General features: G+C 44.5%; 1 protein-coding gene across 1 annotated transcript in view; it reads right to left on the bottom strand.

Annotated features, from left to right (window-relative positions):
- Positions 1 to 14,955, bottom strand: part of LOC112259473 (phospholipid phosphatase-related protein type 1) — a 144,016-nt gene that overhangs the window by 44,388 nt on the left and 84,673 nt on the right. Inside the window, exon 4 of the mRNA XM_042326368.1 lies at positions 6,669 to 6,801. Within this exon, the coding sequence (XP_042182302.1) occupies positions 6,669 to 6,801 (133 nt within the window). The remainder of the gene's footprint in view (positions 1 to 6,668; positions 6,802 to 14,955) is intronic.

Raw genomic sequence — 14,955 nt, forward strand, 5'->3', positions numbered from 1 at the left:
GAACTCTATTCCACAGTACTACATAGAGCCATGACTACATGGAACTCTATTCCACAGTACTACATAGAGCCATGACTACATGGAACTCTATTCCACAGTACTACATAGAACCATGACTACATGGAACTCTATTCCACAGTACTACATAGAGCCATGACTACATGGAACTCTATTCCACAGTACTACATAGAGCCATGACTACATGGAACTCTATTCCACAGTACTACATAGAGCCATGACTACATGGAACTCTATTCCACAGTACTACATAGAGCCATGACTACATGGAACTCTATTCCACAGTACTACATAGAGCCATGACTACATGGAACTCTATTCCACAGTACTACATAGAGCCATGACTACATGGAACTCTATTCCACAGTACTACATAGAACCATGACTACATGGAACTCTATTCCACATCAGGTAACTGATGCAGCAGTAGAGTCAGATTTAAAAAAAAAACAGATTTAAAAACACCTTATGGAACAGTGGGGAGTGTGAAGCAACACAAAGATTGGCACAGACACACACACACACACACACACACACACACACACACACACACACACACACACACACACGAAGATCCATAATAAATACAAATACAAACAGTGAGGAGAACCTGTCTGCATTCCAAGTGGTAACCTTTCGTTTGACCAGAGCCCATAACGGTCCTCAATTACAATCACCAGTGGGACCTACTTTACCTTGAGCGGTCGGGCGAATGTTGCTACAAATTAACTGCAATATTCCCAAACAGATTCAGCATTTGGGACCTACTTTACCTTGAGCGGTCGGGCGGATGTTGCTACAAATTAACTGCAATATTCCCAAACAGATTCAGCATTTGGGACCTACTTTACCTTGAGCGGTCGGGCGGATGTTGCTACAAATTAACTGCAATATTCCCAAACAGATTCAGCATTTGGGACCTACTTTACCTTGAGCGGTCGGGCGGATGTTGCTACAAATTAACTGCAATATTCCCAAACAGATTCAGCATTTGACAAAAAAACAGAATCTAGGCAAACCTTGATTACATTGGGATACGATCACGTCTGTCTCTTAATAGTTGGGAACAGATAATTAATTATAATTATGTCTAATTTTCATTGTTGGACATAGAATAAAGTAAAAGTAAAGTAAAATCACCAGGAAATCAGTTGAAATGATTATAATTTCTATTTATAATTTTAAAATATATATATTTTTAGGAAAGGTGCTGTAAGGGTGTCATTTGGGATGTACAGTGGTTTGCAAAAGTATTCACCCCCCTTAATTAATTAATTATTAATCTTATTTTGTAACATTACGAGCTGTAATCGATTTTTATTTGGATTGCATGACAAAATAGTCCAAACTGTTGAAGTAAAATGAAAAAATAAAAATACTTGTTTCAAAAGATTCCCCCCAAAAATGATACGTAAAAACTGTATGTATTCGCCACCCTTTGCTATGAAGCCCCTAAATAAGATCTGGTGCAACCAATTACCTTCAGAAGTCACATGATTAATTAAATAAAGTCCACCTGTGTGCAATCTAAGTGTCACATGATCTGTCACATGACCTCAGCATATATAATCTCCACCCGGCACAGCCAGAAGAGGACTGGCCACCCCACATATGCTGTCTCTAATTCTCTCTTTCTTCCTCTCTTTCGGAGGACCTGAGCCCTAGGACCATGCCTCAGGACTACCTGACATGATGACTCCTTGCTGTCCCCAGTCCACCTGACCGTGCTGCTGCTCCAGTTTCAACTGTTCTGCCTTATTATTATTCGACCATGCTGGTAATTTATGAACATTTGAACATCTTGGCCATGTTCTGTTATAATCTCCACCCGGCACAGCCAGAAGAGGACTGGCCACCCCACATAGCCTGGTTCCTCTCTAGGTTTCTTCCTAGGTTTTGGCCTTTCTAGGGAGTTTTTCCTAGCCACCGTGCTTCTACACCTGCATTGCTTGCTGTTTGGGGTTTTAGGCTGGGTTTCTGTACAGCACTTTGAGATATCAGCTGATGTATGAAGGGCTATATAAATAAATTTGATTTGATTTGAGTTTGCTTGGTGGTGTTGCAGAATTTGGGGCCTTTCAGAACAGGAACCAGCGTTCCAAGAGACTATTACCCTGAAGGAGCTGCAGAGCACCAAGGCAGAGATTGGAGTATCTGTCCATAAGACCACTTTAAGCCGTACACTCCACAGAGCTGGGCTTTACGGAAGAGTGGCCAGAAAAAAAGCCATTGCTTAAAGAAAAGAATAAGCAAACATGTTTGGTGTTCACCAAAAGGCATGTGGAAGACTCCTCAAACATATGGAAGAAGGTACGCTGGTCAGATGAGACTAAAATTCAGCTTTTTGGCCATCAAGGAAAACGCTATGTCTGGCACAAACCCAACATCACCCCAAGGACACCATCCCTACATTGAAGCATGGTGGTGGCAGCATCATGCTGTGGGGATGTTTTTCATCGGCAGACACTGGGAAACTGGTCAGAAATGAAGCAATGATGGATGGCACTAAATACAGGGAAATTCTGGAGGGAAACCTGTTTCAGTCTTCCAGAGATTTGAGCCTGGGACGGAGGTTCACCTTCCAGCAGGACAATGACCCTAAGCATAGTGCTAAAGCAACACTCGCCTGGTTTAAGGGGAAACATTTAAATGTCTTGGAATGGCCTAGTCAAGGCCCAGACCTCAATCCAATTGAGAATGGTATGACCTCTTAATTAAAGATCTGCCCCTTTTATTTAAATGTTCTCCTAAAATGACATACCCAAATCTAACTGTCTGTCGCTCAGGACCTGATGCAAGGATATGCATATTCTTTATACCATTTGAAAGGAAACACTTTGTAGTTTGTGGAAACGTGAAAGGAATGTAGGAGAATATAACACAATAGATCTGGTAAAAGATAATACAAAGAAAAAAACAACCGTTGTTTTGTATTTTTTTGTACCATCATCTTTGAAATGCAAGAGAATGTCATAATGTATTATTCCGGCCCAGGTGCAATTTAAATATTGGCCACAAGATGGCAGCAGTGTATGTGCAACGTTTTAGTGTGATCCAATGAAACATTGCATTTCTGTTCAAAATGTTGTATCAAGACTGCCCAAATGTGCCTAATTTGTTTATTAATAACATTTCATGTTCAAAACTGTGCACTCTCCTCAAACAATAGCATGGTAGTATTTCACTGTAATAGCTACTGTAAATTGGACAGTGCAGTTAGATTAACAAGAATTTAAGCTTTCTGCCAATATCAGATATGTCTATGTCCTGGAAAATGTTCTTGTTACTTACAACCTCATGTTAATCGCATTAGCCTACGTTAGCTCAACTGTCCCACAGGGGACACACCAATCCTGAAGAAGTTTTAAAGATTGCTGTACACCAGCAGGAACTCACCCAACTTGAAGGAGCTGGAGCAGTTTTGTCTTGAAGAATGGGCAAAAATCCCAGTGGCTAGATGTGCCAAGCTTATAGAGACATACCCCAAGAGACTTGCAGCTGTAATTGCTGCAAAAGGTGTGTCTACAAAGTATTGACTTTGGGGAGGAGAGTTATGCATGCTCAAGTATTCTGTTTTTTTGTCTTATTTCTTGTTTGATTCACAATCAAAAAGATGTTGCATCTTTAAAGTGGTAGTCATGTCGTGTAAATCAAATGATACAAACCCCCCCCCAAAATCAATTTTATTTCCTGGTTGTAAGGCAACAAAATATAAAAAATGCGAAGGGGGGTGAATACTTTCGTAAGGCAATGTACGTCCCCTAAAGTAGTGAATGAATAGCCCTTTTGATCCTGACCTACATGGTAAACTGTGATCCTGACCTACATGGTAAACTGTGATCCTGACCTGCATGGTAAACTGTGATCCTGGTAAACCGTGATCCTGACCTACATGGTAAACTGTGATCCTGACCTACATGGTAAACTGTGATCCTGACCTACATGGTAAACTGTGATCCTGACCTACATGGTAAACTGTGATCCTGACCTGCATGGTAAACTGTGATCCTGGTAAACCGTGATCCTGACCTACATGGTAAACTGTGATCCTGACCTGCATGGTAAACTGTGATCCTGGTAAACTGTGATCCTGACCTACATGGTAAACTGTGATCCTGACCTGCATGGTAAACTGTGATCCTGGTAAACCGTGATCCTGACCTACATGGTAAACCGTGATCCTGACCTACATGGTAAACTGTGATCCTGGTAAACCGTGATCCTGACCTACATGGTAAACTGTGATCCTGACCTGCATGGTAAACTGTGATCCTGGTAAACTGTGACCCTGACCTGAGTGGTAAACTGTGATCCTGACCTGCGTGGTAAACTGTGATCCTGACCTGCGTGGTAAACTGTGATCCTGACCTACATGGTAAACTGTGATCCTGACCTGCGTGGTAAACTGTGATCCTGACCTGCATGGTAAACTGTGATCCTGACCTACATGGTAAACTGTGATCCTGACCTACATGGTAAACTGTGATCCTGACCTACATGGTAAACTGTGATCCTGACCTACATGGTAAACTGTGACCCTGACCTGCATGGTAAACTGTGATCCTGACCTACATGGTCAACTGTGATCCTGACCTGCATGGTAAACTGTGATCCTGGTCAACTGTGATCCTGTGATGCTGACCTGCATGGTAAACTGTGATAATTTTTTGGGGAACATTTTTTATTTAACCTTTATTTAACTAGGCAAGTCAGTTAAGAACAAATTCTTATTTAACAATGACAGCCCTAGGAACAGTGGGTTAACTGCCTTGTTCAGTGGCAGAATGACAAATCTTTACCTTGTCAGCTCAGGGATTCGATCTAGCAACCTTTCGGTTATTGGCCCAACGCTCTAGCTACTAGGTTATCTGCCTGGGCCTCTCTGCCTGGGCCTCTCTGCCTGGGCCTCTCTGCCTGGGCCTCTCTGCAAGGGATCCTGCGTCGTGAAGGGACTGCCTTCATGTTTATGTTCATGAAATAAACAGAGTGGACAAAACATTAAGAACACCTTTCTAATATTGAGTTGCATCCCCCTTTTGCCCTCAGAACAGCCTCAATTTGTTGGGGCAAGGACTCGACAGGGTGTCGAAAGCATTCATTATATTAAAGAAGCTCTCCCCCTACAGTATTACCTCACGCTGCATCTGCCAATTCACTGAACCGTCTTCCAGCCACAACAACAGCAATAAAGCAAATGTTTAACTTCATAATTATCAGCTACATATGTGAATCGTACTAATCTAGCTAGCCAGCTGAATGTCAATTTTCTAGTTGTCAACCCATCCTTTACGGGATTAATTGGTAACCCATCTCTTATAGGATTAATTGGTAACTCATCCCTTATGGGATTAATTGGTAACCCATCCCTTATGGGATTAATTGGTAACCCATCCCTTATGGGATTAATTGGTAACCCATCCCTTATAGGATTAATTGGTAACCCATCCAGAAGTGCCCTCCGTGTTCCGTTTCAAATACTTTAGTTTGGACTCATTCTCCGACCCTCCTTGCTCTCATTCTCCGACCCTCCTTGCTCTCATTCTCCGACCCTCCTTGCTCTCATTCTCCGACCCTCCTTGCTCTCATTCTCCGACCCTACTTGCTCTCATTCTCCGACCCTCCTTGCTCTCATTCTCCGACCCTCCTTGCTCTCATTCTCCGACCCTCCTTGTGTTTGACACATTATTATATGGATTCTGCCTGTGCCTCTAAGTCTGCCTGGGCCTCTGAGTCTGCCTGGGCCTCTGAGTCTGCCTGGGACTCTGAGTCTGCCTGGGCCTCTAAGTCTGCCTGGTCCTGGGCCTCTCTGTCTGTTCCCTACTACCTGTGGGCCCTGGTTAACAGTATTTCCCTACTACCCGCGGGCCCTGGTCAACAGTAGTCCCCTACTACCTGCGGGCCCTGGTCAACAGTAGTGCCCTACTACCTATACAAAGAATAGTGTGGGGTTTGGGACTGAACCATGAGTATAAAAAAATATCACCAGCGCTGAGGAGATGAGGGAGAGACAAGAGGCTCAGAGAGAGGTGAGCTCTCTGGTCACTAGTGTGGAAGACAGTGTAAAATTCATCTGATGCTGCTGTCCCTGGCTCTGTCTGAACAGGGGTACGTAGGTAATGGTGTTTTCTCAGGCTTGGGATTGGTATGATCTGGCCCAGTGTATTCAGTGCCCCCTCCTCTCCTCTCAGAGAGATCTGATAAATGTCATTTCCAGCTGAGATATTATGTCTTTATACATGGGAAGGTACCACAGGAAGAACGGAACTAATAGATGGACTTAATACAGTGGCTCGATGGAAAAACCTACAGCAAACACCAGTAAAACAACGGACAAACCTAGAGCCAAGACCAGTAAAACAACTGGCAATAGAGCCAAGACCAGTAAAACAACTGGCAAAACCAGTAGAACAACTGGCAAACCTAGAGCCAAGACCAGTAAAACAACTGGCAAACCTAGAGCCAAGACCAGTAAAACAACTGGCAAAACCTACAGCCAAGACCAGTAAAACAACTGGCAAACCTAGAGCCAAGACCAGTAAAACAACTGGCAAACCTAGAGCCAAGACCAGGAGAACAACTGACAACACCTAGAGCCAAAACCAGTAAAACAACTGACAAACGTAGAGCTATGAGAAGTAGAACTGACTCACCAATAAACCTGACGATTCTCCTGATAAGGGGGTTCAGATAGCAGCACTCCCCCGTCAAGATGGTCTTCTCCTGGGATAGTAGCACCGCCCGTGTGGACTTCATCATGTACATGGATACCTCCCCGATGAAGATCTGCCAACAGACAGATACACTTGTTTATTTTTTTCAATCCCAGCCCCTGTCCCCACAAGAGGTATTTTGCCAGGTTGTCAATGTAAGTAAGAATTTGTTCTTATTTTGCCTTAACTTGCCTTAACTGAATTAAATAAAGGTTAAATAAAAATAAAATAAATAAATAAACACAAGGTGTGACCACAGAGTTACATCCTTATACCTTATCCTTACCTAACCCTAATACCTAGTACTTGCCCTAACACAACTGACAAAACTACAGCCACGAGAAGTAGAACAAATGACAAACTCCTAGTCCTAACATCTAGTCCTAACACCAAGTCCTAACCCTAACACCTAGTCCTAACCCTAACACCTAGTCCTAACACCTAGTCCTAACATTAACACCTAGTCCTAATCCTAACACCTAGTCCTAGCACCTAGTCCTGACCTTAACACCTAGTAAATAACACCTAGTCCTAGCCCTAAAACCTAGTTCTAACCCTAACACCTAGTCCTAACACCTAGTCCTGACCCTAACACCTAGTCCTAACCCTAACATCTAGTCCTAACACCTAGTCCTAACCATAATACCTAGTTCTAACACCTAGCCCTAACACCTAGTCCTGACCCTGACAATTAGCCCTAAAACCTAGTCCTAAAACCTAGTCCTGACCCTAACACCTAATCCTAACGCTTAGTCATGACCCTAACACCGAGTCCTAACACCTAGTCCTAACCCTAACACCTAATCCTAACACCGTGTCCTTACCATAACGACTAGTCCTAACCTTAACACCTAGCCCTAACACCTAGTCCTAAAACCTAGTCCTGACCCTAACACCTAATCCTAACACGTAGTCCTAACCATAACACCTAGTCCTAACACCTAGTCCTGACCCTAACACCTAGTCCTAAAACCTAGTCCTGACCCTAACACCTGATCCTAACACTTAGTCCTAACCATAACACCTAGTCCTAACACCTAGTCCTGATCCTAACACCTAGTCCTAACCCTAACACCTAGTCCTAACACCTAGTCCTAACCATAACACCTAGTTCAAACACCTAACCCTAACACCTAGTCCTAACACTTAGTCCTGACCCTCACCCCCTAGCCTAACACCTAGTCCTAACCATAACACCTAGTCCTAACACCTAGCCCTAACACCTGACCCTAACACCTAGTCCTAACCCTAACACCTAATCCTAACACCTAGTCCTAACCATAACACCTAGTCCTAACACCTAGCCCTAACACCTAGTCCTAACACCTAGTCCTAACACCTAGTCCTGACCCTAACACCTAGACCTGACCCTGACACCTAGTCCTAACCCTAACATCTAGTCCTAACACCTAGTCCTGACCCTAACACCTAGTCCTAACACCTGGCCCTAACACCTAGTCCTGACTCTAACACCTAGTCCTGAACCTAACACCTAGTCCTAATCCTAACACCTAGTCCTAACCCTAACACCTAGTCCTAACCCTAACACCTAATCCTAACACCCAGTCCTAACCATAACACCTAGTCCTAACACCTAGCCCTAACACCTAATCCTAACACCTAGTCCTGACCTTAACAACTAGTCCTAACCCTAACATCTAGTCCTAACACCTAGTCCTAACCATAACACCTAGTCCTAACACCTAGTCCTAACCCTAACACCTCATCCTAACACCTAGCCCTAACCTTAATGCCTAGTCCTAACCATAACACCTAGTCCTAACCTTAACACCTAGTCCTAACACCTAGTCCTGACCCTAACACCTAGTCCTAACCCTAACATCTAGTCCTAACACCTAGTCCTAACATAATACCTAGTTCTAACACCTAGCCCTAACACCTAGTCCTGACCCTGACAATTAGCCCTAAAACCTAGTCCTGAAACCTAGTCCTGACCCTAACACCTAATCCTAACGCTTAGTCATGACCTTAACACCGAGTCCTAACACCTAGTCCTAACCCTAACACCTAATCCTAACACCGTGTCCTAACCATAACACCTAGTCCTAACCTTAACACCTAGCCCTAACACCTAGTCCTAAAACCTAGTCCTAACCCTAACACCTAATCCTAACACCAAGTCCTAACCATAACACCTAGTCCTAACACAGAGTCCTAAAACTAACACCTAGTCCTAAAACCTAGTCCTGACCCTAACACCTAATCCTAACACTTAGTCATGACCCTAACACCTAGTCCTAACACCTAGTCCTAACCCTAACACCTAATCCTAACACCTGTCCTAACCATAACACCTAGTCCACCTATAACCTTCCTAACACCTAGCCCTCCTGACCCTAACACCTAGTCCTAAAACCTAGTCCTGACCCTAACACCTGATCCTAACACTTAGTCCTAACCATAACACCTAGTCCTAACACCTAGTCCTGATCCTAACACCTAGTCCTAACCCTAACACCTAGTCCTAACACCTAGTCCTAACCATAACACCTAGTTCAAACACCTAACCCTAACACCTAGTCCTAACACTTAGTCCTGACCCTAACTCCTAGTCCTAACACCTAGTCCTAACCCTAACACCTAATCCTAACACCTAGTCTTGACCCTGACACCTAGCCCTAAAACCTAGTCCTAACACCTATTCCTGACCCTAACACCTAGTCCTAACACCTAGTCCTAACACCTAGCCCTAACACCTAGTCCTAACCCTAACACCTAGTCCTAACACCTAATCCTGACCCTAACACCTAGTCCTATCACCTAGTCCTAACATCTAGCCCTAACACCTAGCCATAACACCTAGTCCTAACCCTAACACCTAGTCCTAACACCAAGTCCTAACCCTAACACCTAGCCCTAACACAGAGTCCTAACACTAACACCTAGTCCTAACACATAGTCCTGACCCTAACACCTAGTCCTAAAACCGAGTCCTGACCCTAATACCTAGTTCTAACACCTAGTCCTAACATCTAGTCCTAACCCCTAACACCTAATCCTAACACCTAGTCCTAACCATAACACCTAGTCCTAACACCTAGCCCTAACACCTAATCCTAACACCTAGTCCTGACCCTAACACCTAGTCCTAACCCTAACATCTAGTCCTAACACCTAGTCCTAACCCTAACACCTAATCCTAACACCTAGTCCTAACCATAACACCTAGTCCTAACACCTAGCCCTAACACCTAGTCCTAACACCTAGTCCTAACACACCTAGTCCTGACCCTAACACCTAGACCTGACCCTGACACCTAGTCCTAACCCTAACACCTAGTCCTAACACCTAGCCTTAGAAACTAGTCCTAACAACTAGGCCTGACCCTGACACCTAGCCCTAACACCTAGTCCTAACACCTAGTCCTGACCTTAACACCTAGCCCTAAAACCTAGCCCTAAAACCTAGTCCTGACCCTAACACCTAGTCCTAACACTTAGTCCTAACCATAACACCTAGTCCTAACACCTAGCCCTAACACCTAGTCCTAACTAACACCTAGTCCTAAAACCTAGTCCTGACCCTAACACCTAGTCCTAACACTTAGTCCTGACCCTAACACCTAATCCTAACACCTAGCCCTAACACCTAGTCCTAACAACTAGGCCTGACCCTGACACCTAGCCCTAACACCTAGTCCTAAAACCGAGTCCTGACCCTAATACCTAGTTCTAACACCTAGTCCTAACACCTAGTCCTAACCCTAACACCTAATCCTAACACCCAGTCCTAACCATAACACCTAGTCCTAACACCTAGCCCTAACACCTAATCCTAACACCTAGTCCTGACCTTAACAACTAGTCCTAACCCTAACATCTAGTCCTAACACCTAGTCCTAACCATAACACCTAGTCCTAACACCTAGTCCTAATCCTAACACCTAGTCCTAACACTAACACCTAGTCCTAACACTAACACCTAGTCCTAACACTAACACCTAGTCCTAACCTTACACCTAGTCCAACCACCTAGTCCTAACCCTAACACCTCATCCTAACACCTAGCCCTAACCTTAATGCCTAGTCCTAACCATAACACCTAGTCCTAACCTTAACACCTAGTCCTAACACCTCGTCCTAGTCCTAACACCTAGTCCTAACACCTAATCCTGACCCTAAACCTTGTGCTAACACCTAGTCCTAACCATAACAACTAGTCTTATCCCTAACACCTAGTCCTAACACCTAGTCCTAACACCTAGTCCTTACCCTGACACCTAGTCCTAACACCTCTACCTAACCCTAACACCTACTCCTAACCCTAACACATAGTCCTAACACTAACACCTAGTCCTAATACCTAGTCCTAACCCTAACACCTAGCCCTAACTCTAACACCTAGTCCTGACATTAACACCAAGTCCTAACATCTAGTCCTAACCCTAACACATAGTCCTAACACTAACACCTAGTCCTAATACCTAGTCCTAACCCTAACACCTAGCCCTAACTCTAACACCTAGTCCTGACATTAACACCAAGTCCTAACATCTAGTCCTAACCATAACACCTAGTCCTAACACCTAGTCCTAACATCTAGCCCTAACCCTAACACCTAGTCCTAACACTAACACCTAGTCCTAACCTTACACCTAGTCCTAACACCTCGCAATAACCTTAACGCCTAGTCCTAAACATAACACCTAGTCCTAACCTTAACACCTAGTCCTAACCTTAACACCTAGTCCTAACCTTAACACCTAGTCCTGACACTTAGTCCTAACCATAACACCTAGTCCTAACACCTAGCCCTAACACCTAGTCCTAACTAACACCTAGTCCTAAAACCTAGTCCTGACCCTAACACATAGTCCTAACACTTAGTCCTGACCCTAACACCTAATCCTAACACCTAGTCCTAAAACCGAGTCCTGACCCTCCCAAAAATTTTAGAGAAGGCTGTTGTTCAGCAACTCACTGCCTTCCTGAAGACAAACAATGTATACGAAATGCTTCAGTCTGGTTTTAGACCCCATCATAGCACTGAGACGGCACTTGTGAAGGTGGTAAATGACATTTTAATGGCATCGGACCGAGGCTCTGCATCTGTCCTCGTGCTCCTAGACCTTAGTGCTGCTTTTGATACCATCGATCACCACATTCTTTTGGAGAGATTGGAAACCCAAATTGGTCTACACGGACATGTTCTGGCCTGGTTTAGATCTTATCTGTCGGAAAGATATCAGTTTGTCTCTGTGAATGGTTTGTCCTCTGACAAATCAACTGTAAATTTCGGTGTTCCTCAAGGTTCCGTTTTAGGACCACTATTGTTTTCACTATATATTTTACCTCTTGGGGATGTTATTCGAAAACATAATGTAAACTTTCACTGCTATGCAGATGACACACAGCTGTACATTTCAATGAAACATGGTGAAGCCCCAAAATTGCCCTCGCTAGAAGCATGTGTTTCAGACATAAGGAAGTGGATGGCTGCAAACTTTCTACTATTAAACTCGGACAAAACAGAGATGCTTGTTCTAGGTCCCAAGAAACAAAGAGATCTTCTGTTGAATCTGACAATTAATCTTAATGGTTGTACAGTCGTCTCAAATAAAACTGTGAAGGACCTCGGCGTTACTCTGGACCCTGATCTCTCTTTTGAAGAACATATCAAGACCATTTCGAGGACAGCTTTTTTCCATCTACGTAACATTGCAAAAATCAGAAACTTTCTGTCCAAAAATGATGCAGAAAAATTAATCCATGCTTTTGTCACTTCTAGGTTAGACTACTGCAATGCTCTATTTTCCGGCTACCCGGATAAAGCACTAAATAAACTTCAGTTAGTGCTAAATACGGCTGCTAGAATCCTGACTAGAACCAAAAAATTTGATCATATTACTCCAGTGCTAGCCTCTCTACACTGGCTTCCTGTCAAAGCAAGGGCTGATTTCAAGGTTTTACTGCTAACCTACAAAGCATTACATGGGCTTGCTCCTACCTATCTCTCTGATTTGGTCCTGCTGTACATACCTACACGTACGCTACGGTCACAAGATGCAGGCCTCCTAATTGTCCCTAGAATTTCTAAGCAAACAGCTGGAGGCAGGGCTTTCTCCTATAGAGCTCCATTTTTATGGAACGGTCTGCCTACCCATGTCAGAGACGCAAACTCGGTCTCAACCTTTAAGTCTTTACTGAAGACTCATCTCTTCAGTGGGTCATATGATTGAGTGTAGTCTGGCCCAGGAGTGGGAAGGTGAACGGAAAGGCTCTGGAGCAACGAACCGCCCTTGCTGTCTCTGCCTGGCCGGTTCCCCTCTTTCCACTGGGATTCTCTGCCTCTAACCCTATTACAGGGGCTGAGTCACTGGCTTGCTGGGGCTCTCTCATGCCGTCCCTGGAGGGGGTGCGTCACCTGAGTTGGTTGATTCACTGTTGTGGTCATCCTGTCTGGGTTGGCGCCCCACCCTTGGGTTGTGCCGTGGCGGAGATCTTTGTGGGCTATACTCGGCCTTGTCTCAGGATGGTAAGTTGGTGGTTGAAGATATCCCTCTAGTGGTGTGGGGGCTGTGCTTTGGCAAAGTGGGTGGGGTTATATCCTTCCTGTTTGGCCCTGTCCGGGGGTGTCCTCGGATGGGGCCACAGTGTCTCCTGACCCCTCCTGTCTCAGCCTCCAGTATTTATGCTGCAGTAGTTTATGTGTCGGGGGCTGGGGTCAGTTTGTTATATCTGGAGTACTTCTCCTGTCCTATTCGGTGTCCTGTGTGAATCTAAGTGTGCGTTCTCTAATTCTCTCCTTCTCTCTTTCTTTCTCTCTCTCTGAGGACCTGAGCCCTAGGACCATGCCCCAGGACTACCTGACATGATGACTCCTTGCTGTCCCCAGTCCACCTGGCCATGCTGCTGTTCCAGTTTCAACTGACCTGAGCCCTAGGACCATGCCCCAGGACTACCTGACATGATGACTCCTTGCTGTCCCCAGTCCACCTGGCCATGCTGCTGCTCCAGTTTCAACTTCCACCTGACTGTGCTGCTGCTCCAGTTTCAACTGTTCTGCCTTATTATTATTCGACCATGCTGGTCATTTATGAACATTTGAACATCTTGGCCATGTTCTGTTATAATCTCCACCCGGCACAGCCAGAAGAGGACTGGCCACCCCACATAGCCTGGTTCCTCTCTAGGTTTCTTCCTAGGTTTTGGCCTTTCTAGGGAGTTTTTCCTAGCCACCGTGCTTCTACACCTGCATTGCTTGCTGTTTGGGGTTTTAGGCTGGGTTTCTGTACAGCACTTTGAGATATCAGCTGAAGTACGAAGGGCTATATAAATAAATTTGATTTGATTTGATTTGATTAATACCTAGTTCTAACACCTAGTCCTAACACCTAGTCCTAACCCTAACACCTAATCCTAACACCTAGTCCTAACACTAACACCTAGTCCTAACACTAACACCTAGTCCTAACACTAACACCTAGTCCTAACCTTACACCTAGTCCAACCACCTAGTCCTAACCCTAACACCTCATCCTAACACCTAGCCCTAACCTTAACGCCTAGTCCTAACCATAACACCTAGTCCTAACCTTAACACCTAGTCCTAACACCTCGTCCTAGTCCTAACACCTAGTCCTAACACCTAATCCTGACCCTAAACCTTGTGCAAACACCTAGTCCTAACACCTAACCATAACAACTAGTCTTAACCCTAACACCTAGTCCTAACACCTAGTCCTAACCATAACACCTAGTCCTAACACCTAGTCCTAACACCTAGTCCTTACCCTGACACCTAGTCCTAACACCTCTACCTAACCCTAACACCTACTCCTAACCCTAACACCTAGTCCTAACACTAACACCTAGTCCTAACACCTAGTCCTAACCCTAACACCTAGTCCTAACCCTAACACCTAGCCCTAATTCTAACACCTAGTTCTAACCCCTAGCCCTAACACCTAGTCCTGACATTGACACCAAGTCCTAACATCTAGTCCTAACCATAACACCTAGTCCTGACACCTAGTCCTAACATCTAGCCCTAACCCTAACACCTAGTCCTAACCTTACACCTAGTCCTAACACCTCGCCCGAACCTTAACGCCTAGTCCTAAACATAACACCTAGTCCTAACCTTAACACCTAGTCCTAACCTTAACACCTAGTCCTAACCCTAACACCTAACCCTAACACCTAGCTATTGCACTGGTCTTGCTTTTACCATACATCCAAAATCACATTTTTGTCATGCCTCCTC

This window comes from Oncorhynchus tshawytscha, linkage group LG09 (assembly GCF_018296145.1).
Source record: "Oncorhynchus tshawytscha isolate Ot180627B linkage group LG09, Otsh_v2.0, whole genome shotgun sequence".
In the NCBI taxonomy this organism is placed as follows: Eukaryota; Metazoa; Chordata; class Actinopteri; order Salmoniformes; family Salmonidae; genus Oncorhynchus; species Oncorhynchus tshawytscha.